This window comes from Zootoca vivipara, chromosome 4 (assembly GCF_963506605.1).
Source record: "Zootoca vivipara chromosome 4, rZooViv1.1, whole genome shotgun sequence".
NCBI lineage: Eukaryota > Metazoa > Chordata > Lepidosauria > Squamata > Lacertidae > Zootoca > Zootoca vivipara.
The window spans coordinates 43,331,318-43,352,519 of record NC_083279.1 but is presented as its reverse complement, the minus strand read 5'-3'; the positions used below and the strand labels follow the sequence as shown (position 1 = coordinate 43,352,519).

The 21,202-nt window shown below is 40.9% G+C and overlaps 1 protein-coding gene across 11 annotated transcripts in view; it reads left to right on the top strand.

The window, feature by feature from the left end:
* The window catches only part of DMD (dystrophin), a 1,020,507-nt gene that overhangs the window by 299,284 nt on the left and 700,021 nt on the right, over positions 1–21,202 (top strand). For all 11 annotated transcript variants that reach the window (XM_035114377.2, XM_035114375.2, XM_035114388.2 and 8 more), the window contains exons 3-7: positions 3,109–3,201; positions 5,763–5,840; positions 7,340–7,432; positions 9,872–10,044; positions 17,543–17,661. In XM_035114377.2, the coding sequence (XP_034970268.2) occupies positions 3,109–3,201; positions 5,763–5,840; positions 7,340–7,432; positions 9,872–10,044; positions 17,543–17,661 (556 nt within the window). The remainder of the gene's footprint in view (positions 1–3,108; positions 3,202–5,762; positions 5,841–7,339; positions 7,433–9,871; positions 10,045–17,542; positions 17,662–21,202) is intronic.

The following is a 21,202-nucleotide window of genomic DNA, read 5'->3' as shown; positions in this document are numbered from 1 at the left end:
CTCTGTCTGGTTCCCTGTAACTTCACTTCTCGCAATGAGGGAACCGCCAGAAGGCCCTCTGAGCTGGATCAGCGTCGAGGCTGAACGATGGGGGTGGAGACGCTCCTTTATGTATACACAGACAGTGGTGCCTTGCTAGACGAATGCCCTGCTAGACGATTTTTTCACTAGACGAATGGGTTTTGCGATCGGAGGTTGCCTCACAAGACGACGAGGTTTTCTATGGCTGCCGCTTCGTCTTGCGAAGCGTTGCCATAAAAACCACCGATCACAAAACCTACAGGGTATTCCTCTAGCGAAAGGGGAATCAGCTGTAGAGTGGGAAGAAGGCAAAGGAAGATGAGCTGTCAGCGATTGTCAGCTGATCTTCCTTTGCCTTCTTTCCATGCTGCAGCTGGTTCCCCTTTGTGTACCGCTGGTCTCTGCCGGTTGCCGCGAGCAGTGAGGGGCAACCGGCAGAGACCAGCGGAGCACAAAGGGGAAATAGTGCGGGAAGGGGGGGAGAAGCGGAGGAACGGATCCGTTCCTTCCTCCGCTTCCCCCCCCCCCACCGCCTGTCCGATCCCCGCTGTGTGACAGGCGTGGTGGGGGGAAAGCGGAGGATCTTTCCTCTGCTTTCCCCCCATCCTGTCCGACACAGCGGGGATCTGACGGGGCTTGAGAAGCCTCGTCCGATCCCCACTCTGTGACAGGCAGGGTGGGGGTAAAGCGGAGGATCTTTCCTCTGCTTTCCCCCCCATCCTGTCCGACACAGCGGGGATCTGACGGGGCTTGAGAAGCCTCGTCCGATCCCCACTCTGTGACAGGCAGGGTGGGGGTAAAGCGGAGGATCTTTCCTCCGCTTCCCCCCACCCCGTCCGAAACAGCGGGGATCTGACAGGGCTTGTCACATAGCGGGGATCGGACGAGGCTTCTCAAGCCCCGTCAGATCCCCGCTGTGTCGGGCGGGGTGGGGGGAAAGCGGAGGAAAGATCCTGATCTCATCCGATCCCCGCTCTGTGACTGTCGCCAGTCCCCTGGAGCCCTTAGGAACGCATTAATTACCTTTTAATGCATTATTATGGGAAATGATGCCTCACAAGAAGAATTTTTCATAGAACGAATTGACTGTCGGAACGAATTAAATTTGTCTAGCGAGGCACCACTGTACTTCAGAGCTGAACAAGGCTTTAAGCCAGAGCTTTACAAACTTTTCATGTTGGTGGCACACTTTTTAGACATGCATCATTTTGCAACATGGTAATTCAGTTTTACTAGCAAACTAGGGGTTAAACTAACCACTTTCCAGTCCCAGGAGGAGCGTAGGGAATGTCTGTGCGACACACCTACACACTGCAGCCAAGACACTACAGTGTCGTGACACACAGTTTGGAAAATTCTGCTCTAAGCTCTGGAGGGTTGCTCTTGAGATCATTATAATATGGCAATGTCCTAAGGGCTTCTCTGCAGAGTTCCTTCTCCTGAACCTTCATCACCCTACCTAGCATATTAAGGTAGAAAATCAAAGAAAATCACAACCAGACTGGGAGGGGTGCAGACTGTAGGGAGGTTTCAGAAACTTTCATATAGAAGCATAAAATATCATTGCTGTTTTAGCCGATTTTAAAGTGCCATCTATACTATTTAACCAACATTTTAAATGCTAAATTAAACTGAATATTTATTTTACCGAGTACAGAATGAAAAATATAATTCTGTCTATCTTTTTGAAGGCAATTGCAAATAAAGGTGATATTGTTATTGTATGCATCAGGAGTTCAAAATGGCATTTCAATATATTAGTTTGTTCTTCCAAAAGCTTCTCACTTCTTAATGCACACTTTTCCAGTGACCTTGGAAATGCAACATATTTCTTTGCCGTCTCTCCCAAATCCTTTGTTTCTAAAGACTTATTGCAATGTCGATCCACTGAAGACATTCAATCCGTTTCAGAAAGGCGACTTAATTACCTCCCTGCCAGACAAATGGCATGCTCTTCTTCAGGTTAGAATGTGTGGCAGCAGCATAGGGAACCTGATGTAATATTTAGTTGATGATTAATAGAAGGTTGCCTTTCAAGCTCCTCAAAATCATTTCTTTAAAGATTTACTTGTAATACACTTGTAATTAAAATGTCTTGCTGAAGATACTTCCATGCTGTGTTTGTATCTCCTCTCTGGAGTTAACCTCCCATATTATTGTGTAGTTTTGTCTAGCATCAATTTTAATTATATATATTTTTTAAAATAAGACATCTTAATGGAAGACTAAAAAAAGATGACTACTTCTACAGCTTTATTATATTATATACATGTGCATGTTGCAAAACTATGAAAGCCTTTTTTGTTACAGATATGCTACTTCAGGAGTGCCTAATTTCAGTAGAGAAATGGCTGAGGCCTTCTCTGTTCTCAACTATGCACTGTGACTTCTGAGTTTGGTTTGCAGCAGCCACCTTCTTTTCCTCATAGTGGAGGACATGCCTCTGGAAGTCATGGCATCCAGAAGCTGCTACTGCACATTGATTATTATTATTTTTAATTAAAGAAAAATGCACGCATGCACACAAATGTCAGGGGCCAGTGGCACATGTCTATGGTGAAAGAGACAATGAAAGCAAGACTCTGTATTGGCCCTTGTCTCCTCTGGAACTGGCCCCAATTAGGGTATATTCAGAGCTAGCCAAGACACTGCTATAAACATGACTTTCTCTACTACTGCAATCATTACAAATTAAAGTTTTGGGAGACCTGATTTTCTCGGCTAGAGAAGGGTCAGAAGAGACATAAAGTACTGAGGTGGATAGGAGGCCTGTGAGCCCTCTGCAAGCCACTCCAAATGCATTGGATAAAGAGGGGGACATAAATGTTATTGCCTACTATAATCTTCCTGCTTTTACTGTGCCCAACCCCATTCAAATTAACTGACTCCCCTTTCTGGATTGTACAAATTCTTAGTAACAAAATAAAGCATTTCATTAAAAAAGAATCTTCAATTTAAGAAGAATGCCTAGATTGTAAAGGGTTATCTTTTTTTGCTTTTCCTCTGACCAACAAATAGGATATTAAGAAGCTTAGCATGGAATTCACAATGCTCCATTATAACAGTCTTTACTTTATTTTATTGTAGTTTGGTACATACCCTATAGAAGATCTCTTCAATGATTTTCAAGATGGACGAAGGCTCCTGGAGCTCCTGGAAGGTCTTACAGGCCAAAAGCTCGTATGTATACATGTTTTCAGCCAGAAGTAGTCCAACAATCATATTTATGATATACCCACTATGGTTGTAACTGGATTTGACTTTTGGAGTGCATGAATTATATTGTAAAATTAATATTCATGGATCTCTGGTCCTTGAAAATCCAATTTTCTCTTTTGAATTTTTACTGATTATAAGAACGTGAATTGAACCATAGGAGTGGAACATGTTAGGCTGAGCACCTAATAGAGTAGTATGACTGTATTGTGTACAATAGAAAGCAGTGAATTTGGGGTTTTGTGGGAAACAGTTTCTTAAAACAGCAACTCTTATTTGCTCTCCCCCCCCCACCAGACCTTGCTAGTCAAATACCCAGACCAAAATGGGAAGGGAAGATGGTGAACAACAAGCTGTGCTTGTTTGTAAATAGTTTTGAAACAAAATAGGGTACTGGAAGTTTCTGAATATTTCAGTTGCAGTTCAGAAACAACCTCAAATTACTGAGCCCTCGAAGATCTGGGGAGAAATTTTAATAAGGAGCACTTGAATCACAGCTTTGAATTCAAGCCTTATACTGTCTCCAAACTATTTCTCTACCTCCTAAGCAATTCAATTTACACACATAAATGCATGATGATGATGATATTTGTACGTTGCCCATCTGACTGGGTAGCCCAGGGGTCAGCAACCTTTTTCAGCCGTGGGTCAGTCCACCACCCCTCAGACCATGTGGTGGGCCGGACTATATTTTGAAGAGAAAAATGAATGAATTCCTATGCCCCACAAATAACCCAGAGATGCATTTTAAATAAAAGCACACATTCTACTCATGTGAAAACACACTGATTCCCGGACCATCCACGGGCCGGATTGAGGTGATTAGGCCGCATCCGGCCCACGGGCCTTAGGTTCCTACCCCTGGGGTAGTCCTAGCCACTCTGGGGCACAACAGCAATAGTTAGAAGCTATTCCAGTGGTACCGCGGGTTAAGAACTTAATTCGTTCTGTAGGTCCATTCTTAACCTGAAACTATTCTTAACCTGAGGTACCACTTTAGCTAATGGGGCCTCCTGCTGCTGCCATCGCGCAATTTCTGTTCTCATCCTGAGGTAAAGTTCTTAACCCGAGGTACTTCTTCCGGGTTAGCGGAGTCTGTAACCTGAACTGTCTGTAATCTGAGGTACCACTGTACCACTATTATAAGCCTGAGAGACATTTTTAAGGGTGTCACATGATGTTTGCTTTGCTTCAGTGTTTTGTTTAACTGTTTGTTTTGTTTATGTGTTTTGATTTTATATGCATTTTAAATTAAAGTGGTTTTTTTTAAAAAAAGATATTTGCTTTGCTTCTACAAGACAAATAGCAGTTGCTGTGCTGTGTTTAAGCTGTGGAGCTCCTTGCCTATTGATATTATTAAGCAAGCACCACCAGTACTTTCTTTTAGACCCTTCGGTTTACATTGACTCTTTCTGAGGTACAGCTCAGCCATTGGTTGTTGTGTATCACTGTCCAGAAGTTGACTAAGTATTTCATGCTGTTTTTTGAATGTGTCAAATTCACTGCCTAGGTGCATTGAGCCTCTACTGGTGCAATGCTTTCTGCTTGCCACAGTGGAACATCACCTCCCTCTCCTCTCTCTGCACTTCCCCTGCACCCCCTCTAAATCACTTGCTTGGATAGGGTCATTTGTTTGTTGTGTGGTATATAAATCTATAAACCAATAAGTTCGTTGTTAGCATGGTCCACTGCATCTTTATACAAAGCTTTATAAAAAAAATCTAGTTGCTTTTCCCCCCTCTGAGCAGACTGAGAACAGATAGTGGGAAGCTTGCATGCTCCTCACAGAAAACTTCAAAAAAGTTTCGTTTTGCTAGACACGAATGTTATTAGTATTCAAAATATAATTGCCATTAACTGTAGGCCTCCTTCAATTAAAATGATGCAAGACATTCTTCCCCCTTTCAGATCAAAGATGAAGCAGGGATAGTAGCTGAAGGCTCTAACTCCAAATTTCAAAACTAGATTTTATAATAAAAGTTGTAGAAATATATATTTTATGCAGTGTCACAGCTCCTGACATTTTAAATCTTGTCATGAATGTGAAATTACTAGCACTGTGACAGAATCTACGATAAAAGGGTTAACTGGAACTTTTAGTAATCCATCACTCTCTTTTCTTTCTGCCACTGCCATTTTTGTTGTGTTCATTTTTTTCACATAAGAATGTTCATATATTGTTAGTACGGCAAATATATGGCAAATATAAATATATGTTAGTATGGTATACATTCAGGGAATATATACTTGGGGAATATCATGTATGTTTCATGCTATTCCCTGCTAGTAGTCTTCAACTGGCCTATGGAAAAGAGTATCTGTTATAATTCAAACAATCTGAATTTCTCTCACTGTTGCCCTCATTCAGTAGGGCCATTGTAAAATGCCATAGAAAATATATTACTGAAGTAAGGATTGGCATTCTTTGGTATTTTAGGCTCCTTTGTGCTGTTTGTGTCTGTGAGACATCTATTTTTAATTTTAATATATAATATTTCCTTGTTTCTCCTGGTTAATAATCACAGAGTAAAGAAAGGGGCTCCACAAGAGTTCATGCCTTGAACAACGTCAACAAAGCACTACAAGTCCTTCAGAAAAACAATGTAAGTAAATATTTGCATGGGTTCATAACTCACATAGAGAGTTGAGGAGAACTCAGTAAACAGATATGAAAAATTGCTTCCGGAGTATGCTTTACAATAAATAGGCTCCAATATAATATTATGGGATGCAGGAGATCAGAGTGCTAATCCCTTATCAGGCATTATTTCAATAAATAGCCTTGAAGAAACCGCTTGGTTGGATCCTGACTTGCATTCAAATGTGTTTTGCTGGTGCTGGAAGTGAGAAGTCTTTCCTCCTGCAGCCACTTGTGCCTCTTGAGAAGCTAATCTGGTGGAGTTGGGAGTGCCTTGAAAACAACATGGTGGATAGCATGGTGGGTGGGAATTGCAGAGGGAAGGAAGAATCGGTTAAAACTCTGCCTTGCTGCCTTCCTCTGGCGGTAAGGTTCTATTGAAATTCAGTTCCAGGTGGGAAATGGAAGGAGGTTCGTGCAGGAGCAAGTCTGGTTCCAACTCATTATCTCCTAAGCCTTGCTTTCCATCTGTAAACGCGCAGTGCCTCTAACAGCCATAGAATGTGTTCTCCCTCTCAAATGAAATAATTTGCTGAAATGTCAGTCAGTACTGGTGAACATATCAGAGTTAAATCTCCAGAACATATAAGAATTAATATCCAGAATAAAACTACTAGTAATACCCCTCTCTTGCTGTGTTGCTCAACTAGGGAATTGAAAAGTTCTACTGAATGAATTGAAAAGTTCTACTGAATGAATATGCAAATAATTCAGTGATTTAAATTCCATGCTAATGGGTACTCACTTATTTAGCAGTATAGATCAATAGCTAGATTTAGTCATTTACGGTGTTGGTTTATTTCTATTGGCTACCTATAATTCACCTGAAATGTGTGCAGTTTTGGACCTGGGAATGAAGTTTCCTTATAAAAGGAATTACAAATGAAACCAAGTTGGTGACTTTGGGTAGCTGATTCCTCAGTCTAGTACAGGTATGTGTCTGTTAGCTCTCCTATTTTAAAGCTGAATGGAAAGCATCTAAGAAAACTTTGCAAGGCAGAGAAAGAAATAAGCCTATGTTAATTGCTGATGAAGTGGCTGGTTCCCATATATATTATTTTCTGTTATATGTATTACTTTTTGTTTTTAATTATAGCAACATATGTTTATTTTGTGATCTAATAATTGCATCCTTGCTAACTGCAATTTCCTAAAATAACTGGTACTATTTGTTTTATGACAGATAATTATTTGATCAGGTTATGAAATATGCTCTGGATTGTTTACTTGCCACTAAAAGCTAAATAGTAGAAAATATGTAAACAAAACCACACAGCCCTAATTTGATGTATTTATCAAATCCGTAGGTTTTAACAGGTTTGCTTATGTTTTATTCAGCAGCTGTTTCTTTTGCCCATTACTCTGGGAATATAAACTCATTTAACTTCTATTTTAATGTTCATTGTTTTTGCATTTTATACATAATTTTATCTACGTTTGCTTTGCCTTGCTTTGCTCTGACAGGTAGATCTGGTGAATATCGGCAGCACAGATATTGTGGATGGCAATCATAAACTGACTCTTGGATTGATCTGGAGTATAATTCTCCACTGGCAGGTGAGTCAGTCATTCGCAGAACATTTTTTGGATATATCCCTAATAATCAAGGGATATATCTACTATGTGTATTTCAGGTGGTGTTCAGTTTTGAATCCATCCTAATGTTTCAATGAGTGATAGATTGGAAACAAGGAGACTGTTCTCTACTTTAGTGTCCAGGTTGGGTATTTGGGAAAAGTCAAGGAGCATTATGCTCCTTTCAAAGCATTATGCAGTCATTTCATTGCAATACCAGACAATTTAATATTCAGAGTACTACAAAATACATTTCTAAGTCCAATTCCGTGTACTGATGTTGCCATATAAAACTCTAAACTATTTGAGCCCAAATGTAAGAAGGAACACCTCTCTCCATGTTGACTGCCCCCTGCATTAAGACAAACCAAAACAGCCCTTCTCATCGCCCCATCACCAGGTGAAGTAGGAAACTGCCTTATACTGAGTCAGACCATTGGTCCATCTAGCTCATTATTGTCTACACTGACTGGCAGCAGCTCTCTACAGTTTCAGACAAGAGTCTCCCACAGCTCCTACCTGGAGATGCCAATAGTTGAGCTTCTGAGCTTCTGAATGTAAAGCAGATGTTCAGCCTCCGAGCTACAACCCAGAGTACAGGGGGCAGTAGTGTGGGATAGAGCCTTCTCTCTGGTGGCAACCCATCTCTGGAATGGCATCTCTTCCGAGAGTTTGATTTCAGTGACTTACATTAAATGTATAGCCTGTGTTTATTTTCTTTCATGATGGCACAGTTCAGCAAATTTTCAGTGGAAATTCTTGGCCTCTTTGGGTACTGCAAACAGTGCCGGATTTACGTATAAGCTAAACAAGCTATAGCTAAGGGGCTCACTCTTCTTGGGGCCCCCCAAAAATTCAAAGGAAACAAATTTCTAGATGTACATTTCCAAAATATAAGATTAAAAACAAATAAAATAAAACCTACATACAGCAAGAGTGTTTTGTGTTGTGTAGGCTCCTATGATGTAAGTAATGGGCCCCACCTGCTAGCCTGCTCCCTAAAATATCACTGGTTTGCTCATTTCTATATATAGGGTGCCTACATTCTGCATGGAATGGTTGCATGGCAATATGTAGCATGCCGCTGCAGAATGCAGTGCAGTACAGTTGAATGTAGGTCAAGCTGTTGTACCTGTTATCTAATATTAAAGAGTGTTTGTAGACTGATGATCAGGCAGCATAGACTAAGGGTATGAGTCTTATGCTTACTGATTGATTTCATGTAATACATAATTTATTTATTTTGATCCCATTATAAAATTACTATTAATATACTTTTTCTTAATTGTATTTAATTTCAACAATTACTTTGATAAAATACATATTTTTCTTATGTGCAAAGGGCTTTAGATACCTATTAGGTCCATAAATTACTATGATTTGCCATAGTGCACAGTGCTTATCCTCTTGCATACTTAAAGAAAGGAGAAAATGACAATAGGAAGAGCAATGGTCCTTTCTTCTTTTTATTAAAAACAACAACAAACTTTCATTTTTATACAACCAGTGCTTCCTCAATATCCTCTCAAGTGTTTTTTATATTTCGGATCACTGTGTTGAGTATTCAAGTAAAAGGTAAAGTAAAGGTAAAGGTACCCCTGACCATTAGGTCCAGTTGTGGACGACTCTGGGGTTGCGGTGCTCATCTCGCTCTATAGGCCGAGGGAGCTGGCGTTTGTCCGCAGACAGCTTCCGGGTCATGTGGCCAGCATGACCATGCCGCTTCTGGCAAACCAGAGCAGTGCACAGAAACATTGTTTACCTTCCCACCGGAGTGGTACCTATTTATCTACTTGCACTTGACGTGCTTTTGAACTGCTAGGTAGGCAGGAGCTGGGACCAAACAACGGGAGCTCACCCCATTGCGGGGATTCGAACCACCAACCTTCTGATCGGCAAGCCCTAGGCTCCGTGGTTTAGACCACAGCGCCACCTGCATCCCTGAGTATTCAAGTAAAAGGTAAAGGGACCCCTGACCATTAGGTCCAGTCGTGACCGACTCTGGGGTTGCGCACTCATCTCGCATTATTGGCCGAGGGAGCCGGCGTATAGCTTCCAGGTCATGTGGCCAGCATGACAAAGCCGCTTCTGGCAAACCAGAGCAGCACATGGAAACGCCGTTTACCTTCCCGCTGTAGCGGTTCCTATTTATCTACTTGCATTTTGACGTGCTTTCGAACTGCTAGGTTGGCAGGAGCTGGGACCAAGCAACGGGAGCTCACCCCGTCACAGGGATTCGAACCGTTGACCTTCTGATCAGCAAGCCCTAGGCTCAGTGGTTTAACCACAGCGCCACCTGGGTCCGTGGAGTATTCAAGTACTTAAGAGTAAAAGAAACTCAAGTTTGACTTGTTTAGGGGGGGTGAGTTGCCTTTGATAAATAAACTTGGCTGCTGATAAAAATTCTGTCTTCCAACACAGGTCAAAGATGTAATGAAAAATATCATGGCTGGACTGCAACAGACAAACAGTGAAAAGATCTTGCTGAGCTGGGTCCGTCAATCAACTCAGAATTATCCGCAGGTCAATGTTGTTAATTTCACCAGCAGCTGGTCTGATGGCTTGGCTTTCAATGCACTCATCCACAGTCACAGGTAAGAGAAATGCTACAAATTAACATCCAAATGCCCCTGTTTTTGCGGTGATCATGTGAACTGGAAATACTTTATTAGAATCACCTTGCTAGATGAAGTCCATCTAATCCACATTATTGAATTCTAGCAGTGGGGAGCTGGGGGGCTTTCAAAAATGCACAAACAAGGGATGTAGGGTGGGATATGGGCAGCATGCAAGCCATCTTCTGTTACTTGCTTTCAGCATCCATGAATCAGAGGCATACTGCCAGTGCTCACAAAGCTCTATTTAGCTATCATGGCTAATTGCCGCTAATAATAGAAATCTATCTATTAATTTGTTTAATTGCTTTTAAAGGTTTATAAAATTGTGACAATTGCCAAATCTTGTGTTAATAAATTTCACAAGATAATTATGCTATGAAAATTACTTCCTTTTTGCCTATTGTTAATCTGCTGTCGTGGATGATCTCTAGTCTTACCAGAGTTCCAAGTCTTATAATAGGAATGTTTGTCTTCACTAACTCTCTTTATGCCAGTGATGTGGAACCTGTGGCTTTCCCATCACCCTAAACCAAGCTAGTGGATGGTGAGGGGTGGTGAGAGTTGCAGCCCCCAAAATCTGGAGGGCCACAGGATTTTTGCTTTTTACCATTCATAATATTATACTGGTCCATCATGCCTCTTCTCAGTATCAGTATTCTCCTCTAAACTAAAGGAGCCTCATATATTTGGTCCTTTTTAAATTAATGCCCCTTTTCCTGGACAATCAGAGCTAAGTTCAGATGCAATGGTTTTTGTTTATTTGTTTTGCTTCATGCACAGAGCTTTGAAGCGCAGGTACAGTTAGATGGCTTTTTCTAAAAGCAGAACAAGAGCCAAATACTAGGTCCATTCCAAGGTCTGGTGTGAAGAAAGTCTAGGGCCATGATATTAGGGTTGCCATATTTCAAGAAGTGAAAATCTGGACACAAAATTCCATTAAAAAGTTACGGTTTTTTGCTTCCGATATGAGCTGCCATACGCCCGGGTTTTCATTGACATTTTAACAGGTTTCAAAATGATGGGGTTATACTTCCCCTGAAAGAGCAGGTTTGTAGCTTGGGGGTACTCCTGGATCCTTTACTGTCACTTGAGGCTCAGGTTGCCTCAGTGGCCCAGAGTGCCTTCCATCATCTTCGGCTGGTGGCCCAGCTACTCCCCAATCTGGACAGGGATAGCCTAACTACTGTTGTCTATGTTCTGGTAATCTCAAGGTTAGATTACTGCAATGTGTTATACACAGGGCTGCCTCTGAAGACGGTTCATAAACTTCAGCTAGTGCAGAATTCAGTGGCCAGGTTGCTCACTGGAGCAAGATAGTTTGAGCTTATTACACTGATTCTGGTCTGACAGCACTGGCTACCATTTAGTTTCCGGGCCCAATTCAAAGTGCTGGTTTTGACCTATAAAGCCTTAAACGGCTCAGGATCACAATATCTCAAGGACCGCCTCTTTCCATATGAACCTGCTTGGACCCTGAGATCATCTTCTGAGGCCCTTCCTGTGCCTTCTCTTTGAGAGGTCCAGCGGCTGGCAACGCGAGAACAGGCATTCTCTGTGCAGTGGCTCTTCATTTGTGAAATGCTCTCCCCAGAGAAGTTCGCTTGGCGCCTTCATTATACATCTTTAGGTGCCAGGCAAAAACGGTTGTTGTTTTTTACTAGGTGTTTGGTTGATCTGATTGACATCCTATGCCCTTTTAAAATGTGGCTCTTGTGGTTGTTGTTTTTCTTTTGCTTATATATATTGTGGTTTTTATGTTGATCTTGTTCTGTAAACTGCCCTGAGACCTCCAGGTATAGGGCAGTATATAAATTCACACACACACACACACACACACACACACACACACATCACCTGGGCGCCATTTTTGGCAGACAAATCCTGGCTATGTCCAGGGAATCCCAGGTGTATGGCAGCCCTGATGATATCTTCCTGAATTTGGGAACTCTCTTTAAAAGGTGCCCTATCAATGCAATTGGGAAACAGAACAGTTTCTTGCTCTGATCCTCCCCCTGCTCCCCTGACTTTTAATCAGTTGTAAAATAAGTGTGTTTCCAGTTGAAAAGATTTGTTGCAGGGGGCAGGAAAGAGAGTATTGTTCTGGTTGTTTCTGGGACTGTAGAAACATGTTCCTGGCCATTTAACAGCCACCCCTGTGTGTGTTCATAATAGAAACAAACATTAGCTGATAGCTTGCAAGACATTTAATAACAGTGTGGTGCTTTAATTACACACCTTCATAGAAGCAACACAGCAAGACTCAATTTATTATTTAGGCATTTGAAGCTAGCAGGAGTGACCTTAAACCTAGCCTGAGAGGAGCACCTAGCATTATGTGGCAGCCTACATAATACAGCACTAATTTGACCACATTGCTGAAAATGGCTCTTATCTCTCTGGTTAGTGGAACCGGATTGTAGTCCTCCAAGCACATGCTTTCAAAGCAGATACTTAAAAGTCAACATAATTGTATCACAGTCAGTCAAGTGCAAATAGCTACTGATGAATTTCTCTTTGGCTCTGATTTGATGAGGGGAAAGGCGTGTGTTTTTACAGTAAAATGTAGGGAGGGAGAATAGCAGAGGAAGCATAAAAATGAGTACCTTTTGTTGAATGGTGAGAATAATTGTGGCAACTGTCTTCTACAGTTAAAAGCAACAAAAAGGGCTTTTATGGGTATGTCCGTAGCAAAAGGAAAAACAAGGAAACAGTGGGGTCACTCAGAGGAGAAGATGGTGAAATGCAAACAGGGGACAGAGAAAGGGCAGAACTCCTCAATGCCTTCTTTGCCTCAGTCTTCTCCAAGAAAGAAAACAACGCCCGACCTGAAGAATATGGAGCAGATGATTCAGCAGGGGAAACACAGCCCAGAATAAGTAAGGAGGTAGTACAAGAATACTTGGCTAGTTTAGATGTATTCAAGTCTCCAGGGCCAGATGAACTACATCCAAGAGTATTAAAAGAACTGGCAGAGGTGATTTCAGAACCACTGGCAATAATCTTTGAAAATTCCTGGAGAACAGGCGAAGTTCCAGCAGACTGGAGGAGGGCAAATGCTGTCCCTATTTTCAAAAAGGGGAAAAGAGAGGACCCAAACAATTACCGCCCAGTCAGCCTGACATCAATACCAGGAAAGATTCTAGAGCAGATCATTAAGCAAACAGTCTGTGAGCACCTAGAAAGAAACTCTGTGATCACTAAAAGTCAGCATGGGTTCCTGAAAAATAAGTCATGTCAGACTAATCTGATCTCATTTTTTGACAGAATTACAAGCCTGGTAGATGAAGGGAACGCTGTGGATGTAGCCTATCTTGATTTCAGCAAGGCCTTTGACAAGGTGCCCCATGATATTCTTGTAAAGAAGCTGGTAAAATGTGGGCTAGACAATGCTACCATTCAGTGGATTTGTAGCTGGATTACTGACCGAACCCAAAGGGTGCTCATCAATGGCTCCTCCTCATCCTGGAGAGTAGTGACTAGTGGGGTGCCACAGGGTTCTGTCTTGGGCCCAGTCTTGTTCAACATCTTTATCAATGACTTGGATGATGGGCTTGAGGGAATCCTGAGCAAGTTTGCAGATGACACCAAGTTGGGAGGGGTGGCTAACACCCCAGAGGACAGGATCACACTTCAGAATGACCTTAACAGATTAGACAACTGGGCCAAAGCAAACAAGATGAATTTTAACAAGGAGAAATGTAAAGTACTACACTTGGGCAAAAAAAATGAAAGGCACAAATACAGGATGGGAGACACCTGGCTTGAGAGCAGTACATGTGAAAAGGATCTAGGAGTTTTGGTTGACCACAAACTTGACATGAGTCAGCAGTGTGATGCAGCAGCTAAAAAAGCCAATGCAATTCTGGGCTGCATCAATAGGAGTATAGCATCTAGATCAAGGGAAGTAATAGTACCACTGTATTCTGCTCTGGTCAGACCTCACCTGGAGTATTGTGTCCAGTTCTGGGCACCACAGTTCAAGAAGGATACTGATAAGCTGGAACGTGTCCAGAAGAGGGCAACCAAAATGGTCAAAGGCCTGGAAACGATGCCTTATGAGGAACGGCTTAGGGAGCTGGGTATGTTTAGCCTGGAGAAGAGAAGGTTAAGGGGTGATATGATAACCATGTTCAAATATATAAAAGGATGTCATATAAAGGAGGGAGAAAGGTTGTTTTCTGCTGCTCCAGAGAAGCGGACATGGAGCAACGGATTCAAACTACAAGAAAGAAAATTCCACCTAAACATTAGGAAGAACTTCCTGACAGTAAGAGCTGTTCGGCAGTGGAATTTGCTGCCAAGGAGTGTGGTGGAGTCTCCTTCTTTGGAGGTCTTTAAGCAGAGGCTTGACAGCCATCTGTCAGGAATGCTTTGATGGTGTTTCCTGCTTGGCAGGGGGTTGGACTGGATGGCCCTTGTGGTCTCTTCCAACTCTATGATTCTATGATTCTATGATTCTATGATTCTATCTTTTCATTAGGAGTCTTTGGAAAGGGTACTCAATAATTGTTGACCTTGGTGATGATGTAGTTATGAGAGTTGTCCCCCAGTAATTAAAAAGATGTGCCAGTTATGTTTTGTGTGTGCTTGTTTTACTGTTCTGTCATAACATGGTGATTTGTGATTCTATTTATTTAGCACTAGGTACATACCCTCTTAAGAATCTATTTGCTGGCATAGTAAATCTTAGTTCTGTGCTAATAATGCTTTTCAGCTATAAATTCAAATTAATGCAAAGTCCCATATTAACAGTCCCATATTTAAAAGTCTGGTGCTGCCTGAGTTCTGGAGTATATTTCACATATGTATGAGTGTCTTCCATAAAAGTGTTTTTCAAAATCCACTCTCAATGGATTTTGTACTGTACTGTATTACGAGCAATAAAGACAACTTCTCAATTTGTTTGACCGTGGGTTATGAAAAAGAATTAAGTGAAATTCCCCTGCACTCTTTTTTGCATCTACCCTGTTATCGATAAGAAATATATATTTAGTGATCCATACAGAAATCTTTATTCATCACATCCACTTACCTTACCAGCCTATTTCTTTCTGCCTATTTTGCTTTGCTCCTCCCTTCTCCTCCCACAGCTACCCACTCAGCACAAACCTCTTAATGCACACACCTTTTCTTGGAGCACAATAAGAAGTTTAAAGCACAATTTGAAACACAATTCAAAAGCCTGAGTGAATAAAAAGGTCTTCAGTTGACAGCTAAAAACCATAGACAAGATGTCTAGTGATTATTAATTACTTGGATCCATTCCAGTCTTGCTCCAGGCCTGGCCATGGCATTGAAACTAACTTTGTTGCTGTGGTTGATGACATTTCTTAGGAGATAAATTGAGGGAGTGTGATCCACCTTTCTCTGCTTGACCACGGAGTCCTTCTGGAGCGTCTTGGGAAAGTTGCAGTTGGGGCACTGTACTTCACTGTTTCCACTCCTTCCTCGAGAGCCACTTCCAGGAAGTAGTTGTGGTAGCCCTGGTTTGTGGAAACTTTGGCTTCTTGAAACAAACCAGTGTTGTGGTTTATGATCTGACTAGTTAACAAACCAGAGCCTAAACTGACCCAAGTTCTCCCTGTTCAGACAAAGTGACAAACTCTGGTTAGTTTAAAACAGGAAGTGAATGCTTCTGATTCTCCTCCTGGCTGCAGTAGAGGAGGAGGCCCATGAAAACTTGAAGTTCATTCTGTTACTCATCCCCATACTGATAAACCACAGTTTTTCATTATATGTGGAATAGACTACACTGCAGTATGTCTTTGTGGTGCATTGTTTACTGAAGCACTTAAATGCTTTCTCTTCTGTTCTCTTACTACTGTACGTTCTTTGTTTATTATCATGTTTTCTCCTATGCATGTTACCATTCATATGTACTTATATTTCACATCTGGAACTACTCTGCTTTTGATCATGGGACATTCCCCTCCCCCCCCCAAAAAAATTAAAGAAATCCTTTTGCAAAAGATAAGAAACTGCTGGAATAGCAAAAGCTTTTAATAATACTGAAAGGAAGAACTTCACATTACAATCTTCATGCTAGTGAATGAAATTTTAAGTATCAGGCATAAAACTAGATTTGAATCAGGAGATTGCATTTCTCCAATACCTTGTGCAGTGTGTTAACATGGCCCCATTTATACAAGTCCACATAACGTATAGTCAATACATCTCTGTTTAAAGGTCTGTTTGCATTAAATTCCATTAGTGGTAGTCTCCAGAGAAAACCATTCCCTAACAAGGTATAGCAATAAAAAGATTCACTGTTTCTTTCAGTAATGCTGCCTGTGAAAATACTTGCTATGTATGCAATGGTTCCATTCAACGAGAATATTCTCTTATTTAATTGAATACACTTAATTTTTAGGAAGCCAATATTTTTTCAAGGATAATTAGATGCTGACTTTTAGCATTTTATTGATGATGTTATATACAGTATTTAAAATATTTCCTATATTTTGTATTTGTAAAGAAAATGCACAGATGACCAGATGACCTTTTTCAACTCCCTGCTTAGCTGTGAAACAAAAAGTGTGGAACGAGTCACTATCTTTCAGATTAACTTGTCTCGCTGGATTGTTATGCAGTTCTTAGCTGCTTGGGTTTAGTCAGAGCACCCTTCCCAACACGGTGCCCTCCAGTTGTTTTGAACTAGGCCTCCCATAGCCTCTAATTTCTAATTTTTAAATTTAAATTTTAATGTATTTAGTCTTTTTGTTGAATTGTATTTTAACTGGTTGTTTTATATTTAGTGTTAGCCGCTCTGAGCCCTTGGCTGGGGAGGGTGGGGTATAAATAAAAAATTGTTGTTGTTGTTGTTGCAGGCACCCCCAAACTCGACCCTCCAGATGTTTTGGGACTACAATTCCCATAATCCCTGACCACTGGTCCTGTTAGCTAGGGATGATGGGAGTTGTACTCCCAAAACATCTGGAGGACCGAGTTTGGGGATGCCTGCTCTAATGTCTCATTGTGCTGCTTTTGTGTGTCTATATCTGTTGGAACCGGGTAGAAATCTGTTGAACCTAAGGCACAGGCACCACGTCTGCTGTAGACTGAATCGAACACATATTTAATTGAGAAGGATTAGATTTCCGTCTTCTGTAATCTTGAAAACAAATTTACCTGTCCTAATGGGTAACTTAGCTAAAACTAGGGTGTCTAAAATTAATAGAATTATTTATACTGCAAACAGTGTAACTAATAGTATAGGGTCCAAGACTGTTTATCTAAGCTGTAATTTGATCCCTGCCTATAAAACATTTAAGACTGGCCTGCAGCATTTCACAGATACAGCTGAATTTCTTGTTTGAATGTTTTAATTTTGTATAAGGTAGAAAATGATTTTTTTAAAACAAAAACAAAACTAAGGGTTTCTCCAACCCTGCGATGCAGTTGACTAGCCCTCCAAATCTAGAATTGCACAAAGAATTGCATAGATAACTTTACACGATTTCCCTTTTCTTTTCAGACCAGATCTATTTGACTGGGATAGTGTGGTTCGCCAACAGTCAGCTGTACAACGATTAGACCATGCATTCAATGTAGCCAAACGACACCTAGGAATCGAAAAACTTCTTGATCCTGAAGGTTAGTGCACATCAGGTTCTGTTGTAAATTATTTTCTCCATGTAGGTGTTCAGGAAAAGGTTTATCCACTTTCATTTTTATAGTTGCACCACACAAACAGGTTTTCATTTAGTTTACTGAGACTACAGACTAGGTGCTTTTTATTCACCTAGCATAATTATTTCCTTAAGATTCAGAATGATTTAAGCAAACGTGTCTGGATTTACAGCCAACTTTTAAAGGTGTGTATTCTTTGTTAATCACCATGGTAAAGTAGCTGTTTTTCTTCAAAGGTGCTTAGATTTGCAGTTCTTATTGCTTACAATAGAAGTTGCAGTCCATCAGCATTTTTGAAATTATGTCCTAAATTTGGATGTAAGGAGCTGGTTTAAGTTATTCACAGACAATGATTCATGAATCATTCATTATTCTTTTTATACTAATTTCAATTTTTTGGATGTTTGGATGAAAGGGTTTTTTGAGGAGGAGGGCTAATGTTTGAACTTTTTATAACTTCTGTGTTTCAATCTGAATTATTTTTGTGTATGTTTTAAGCTTTCTCTTTATTGCTTCTGACTTTTGAGGTGATTGTTCAGGTACAAAGTGAGCCCCCAAATAGCAAGTTTTGCTCTTACCCTGAAGTTTACCAATTGTTTGTTAATAATAGGGAATGTATAGTAATTATTGGTCATGGAAACACAGCATAAAGCCTGGAAATAATAATTTCACATTCAAATATTGTCTTCTTCTCTAAAACGGATATGAAGAAGACCCATTTGGCTGTTAATTAGTGAGAAGAAACACTATTAATATTATATAGGGTCTTCTTCTTGTGCCGTGGGTCTGAGCCTTGACACTGGAAATTCTAGCCTTGGAAATTTTGTCAGACTTTATTGTAAGTCACCTCCATTGTGTAGTATGTGTGTAGGCTTACATATCTGCACTCCAAACATCACTTGTATACCTGTTTATAACAATTTTACATAAACAGCTCAGGTAATTTAATTAGGATAAAAATTACTATTGTGCTCACAGCTGTGTTATGTAAACTGCTTAGCGGTTTTTTAAAAATCATTGAGCATTGGACAAATTCTCTTAAATAATTAAATATTGTCTTCTCACAGAAAGTTCCCCTCTATGAAATCTCCTTTAATTAACCGATGTAGATGTTCTTGGCACACTAGGCCTCAGGCAAGCAAATCAGAGCAAAACATACACTGCATGATGGAAGAGAATTTCATTTGGTCACCATTTTAAAGCGGACTGACTCAATTTGCACCTCCTGAACTAATACACAGGTTGGAACATAATTATCCTTCTGCTTTCACACTTCTTTGAATTTTGTGATACAGCTCTTAGCTGAAGAAGTGTTCCAATATGCATTATAAAGGAATGTTCTAAGCAAAGGGTGCATTTAGAAATACATACACTGTTTGAAACTTGGAAAGATTGATACATTTTATTTAGCTTCGTCCCTCCAACTCAAGTCATAGTTTAACTGCGCAAGCACACTTTCTGTGTTCTAAATGAGGACCAGGGCAAACAACTCTGTTCAAAATGTTGCTTGCTCTTCTTATACACTGCTTATACACTCCAGAAAGATATGGAAGATCCATACAATAGATCCATTTTTATATATTGCAACTTAACCTCATTCCTCTGGGCTGCAGTAAAGTGTAGGCTCCCACTTCTTGCTTGTGACCTGGCCCAGCCTACCCCCACAAAAACAAAGTAGCAAACTAAGTTATTTTCATTTGGTGAAAATGATAATATTTATGTTTGGTAGGTAAGAGTGTAAATATTAATATTTGAGAAATTATTAAAATTGGTAGTTGGTTGACAGAGGAAAAGCTTCTTTTCATAAATGCATCTAACATAAATATGAAAAATATTCATGCAACTATGTGAGGAACCATTTATTTGTACTGGCCACTCACAAGTCAATTTCGCTACTTCCATTGTGAGAAATACAATCTATCATCTTTTCATGTGGTTGTATGCTTATCACAGAAAGTCTACTGGTAAGCTTGGTAAACAGTTGTCTAAAACTATGATCCAATGAGTGGGGAAATGTAGGGACATCATTAGTATTCTAGGGCCAGAGTAAGAATACTGATGGATCTGTAGCACAAAGACGCATATCAGAGCAGGGTTTTTTTTGGTTATGTAAAGATAAGGAATATTACATACTAATGAAGCAGTTTCCAAATTGAAATGCTGGTTTTAAATGTTCTCCTGCTCCCGGAATGAAGGCCCTGATTTTTTTGACATCATCTTATTAATGCAGTAACTTAATATGTCTATTAAAACCCTCAATAGTTACTTATTATGAAGTACTTCATACATAATTAAATTGCTAACAGGTCAATTGGGTGATAATAAATCGACTCATAAATATGGAAAAGGAAATGTTTTTAAATGAAACTTCAGTTGTAACGGAGACACTATTTTTTGTACGCTCCCCCACCCACCTTTTCAAAATGATGAAACAGTGCATTCAATGTTTTATTGCTCTATTTTTCAAAGTTTCATTACAGTTTTCAGTACAATTTGCCTTTTGCTGCTTCTGAAGAAATTATCACACTATTTTTATGATTGCCTTCTAATAATATAAAAGTGTTTGAATAAACAAGCAGTTGAATTTTATATTGTCAGTGTGTCTGATTGAGGCTCCAAGCTCTATGGCAGGGGTCCCCAAACTACGGCCCCCGGGCCGGATGCGGCCCAATCGGCCTTCCAATCCGGCCCGCGACGACCCCCGCCGCCCGCTGCCGCCGCCCGCTCTCACGGCGCGCGGCGCAGCGACGATCTAAAATATCGGCAAAAAATCGCCGAAAATCCTTTGTGCGCATGCGTATGGGCCTCTCCCGACCCGGAAGAGGTCATTTCTGGTGCACTTCCGGGTCGGGGGAGGCCCATACGCATGTGCACAAGCGATTTTCGGCGATTTTTTCCCCGCCCGTGTGCGTGTGCGCATGCGCACGGGCGCGCACTCCCCCGCCCTCCGGCCCGCTGCACGCGCACTCCCCTGCCCTCCGGCCCACCGCACGGTAAGTCTGGGGACCCCTGCTCTATGGACTGAGCAGGTTTACTGTGTATACAGACAAAACCCAGGTGGATCCAAACTAAGCAAGGTTCCTTCCATTGAAATCAATTGAACAATTAGTAATGACCTAAGCTTCATTAATTTCTGTGATTCTTACATGAATCAGTGGGACCAAGTCCTAACCCATGTCTACTCAGAAGTAAATCCTATTAATTCAATTCTACTAAACATGTGAAGGAGCCAAGCACCTGGGGATATTGGGGGTGGGGCTTCTGCATGGGCTTCTGTCACATCCTCACTTAGAGCACATACTCAAGTGTAGGGCCTGTGTTGTTGTTGTTGTTGTTATGTTAATTGTACCTTGACATTTTAGATGTTCTATAAATAATGAAGTGCTTATGTGAATCGTTAAATGCTTAGACAGGAGTGGGGAACCTGTGGCCATACAGAAGTTGCTAGACTACAGTTCTAATGATCTCTGACCATTGGCCATGCTGGCTTGGGCTGATGGGAATT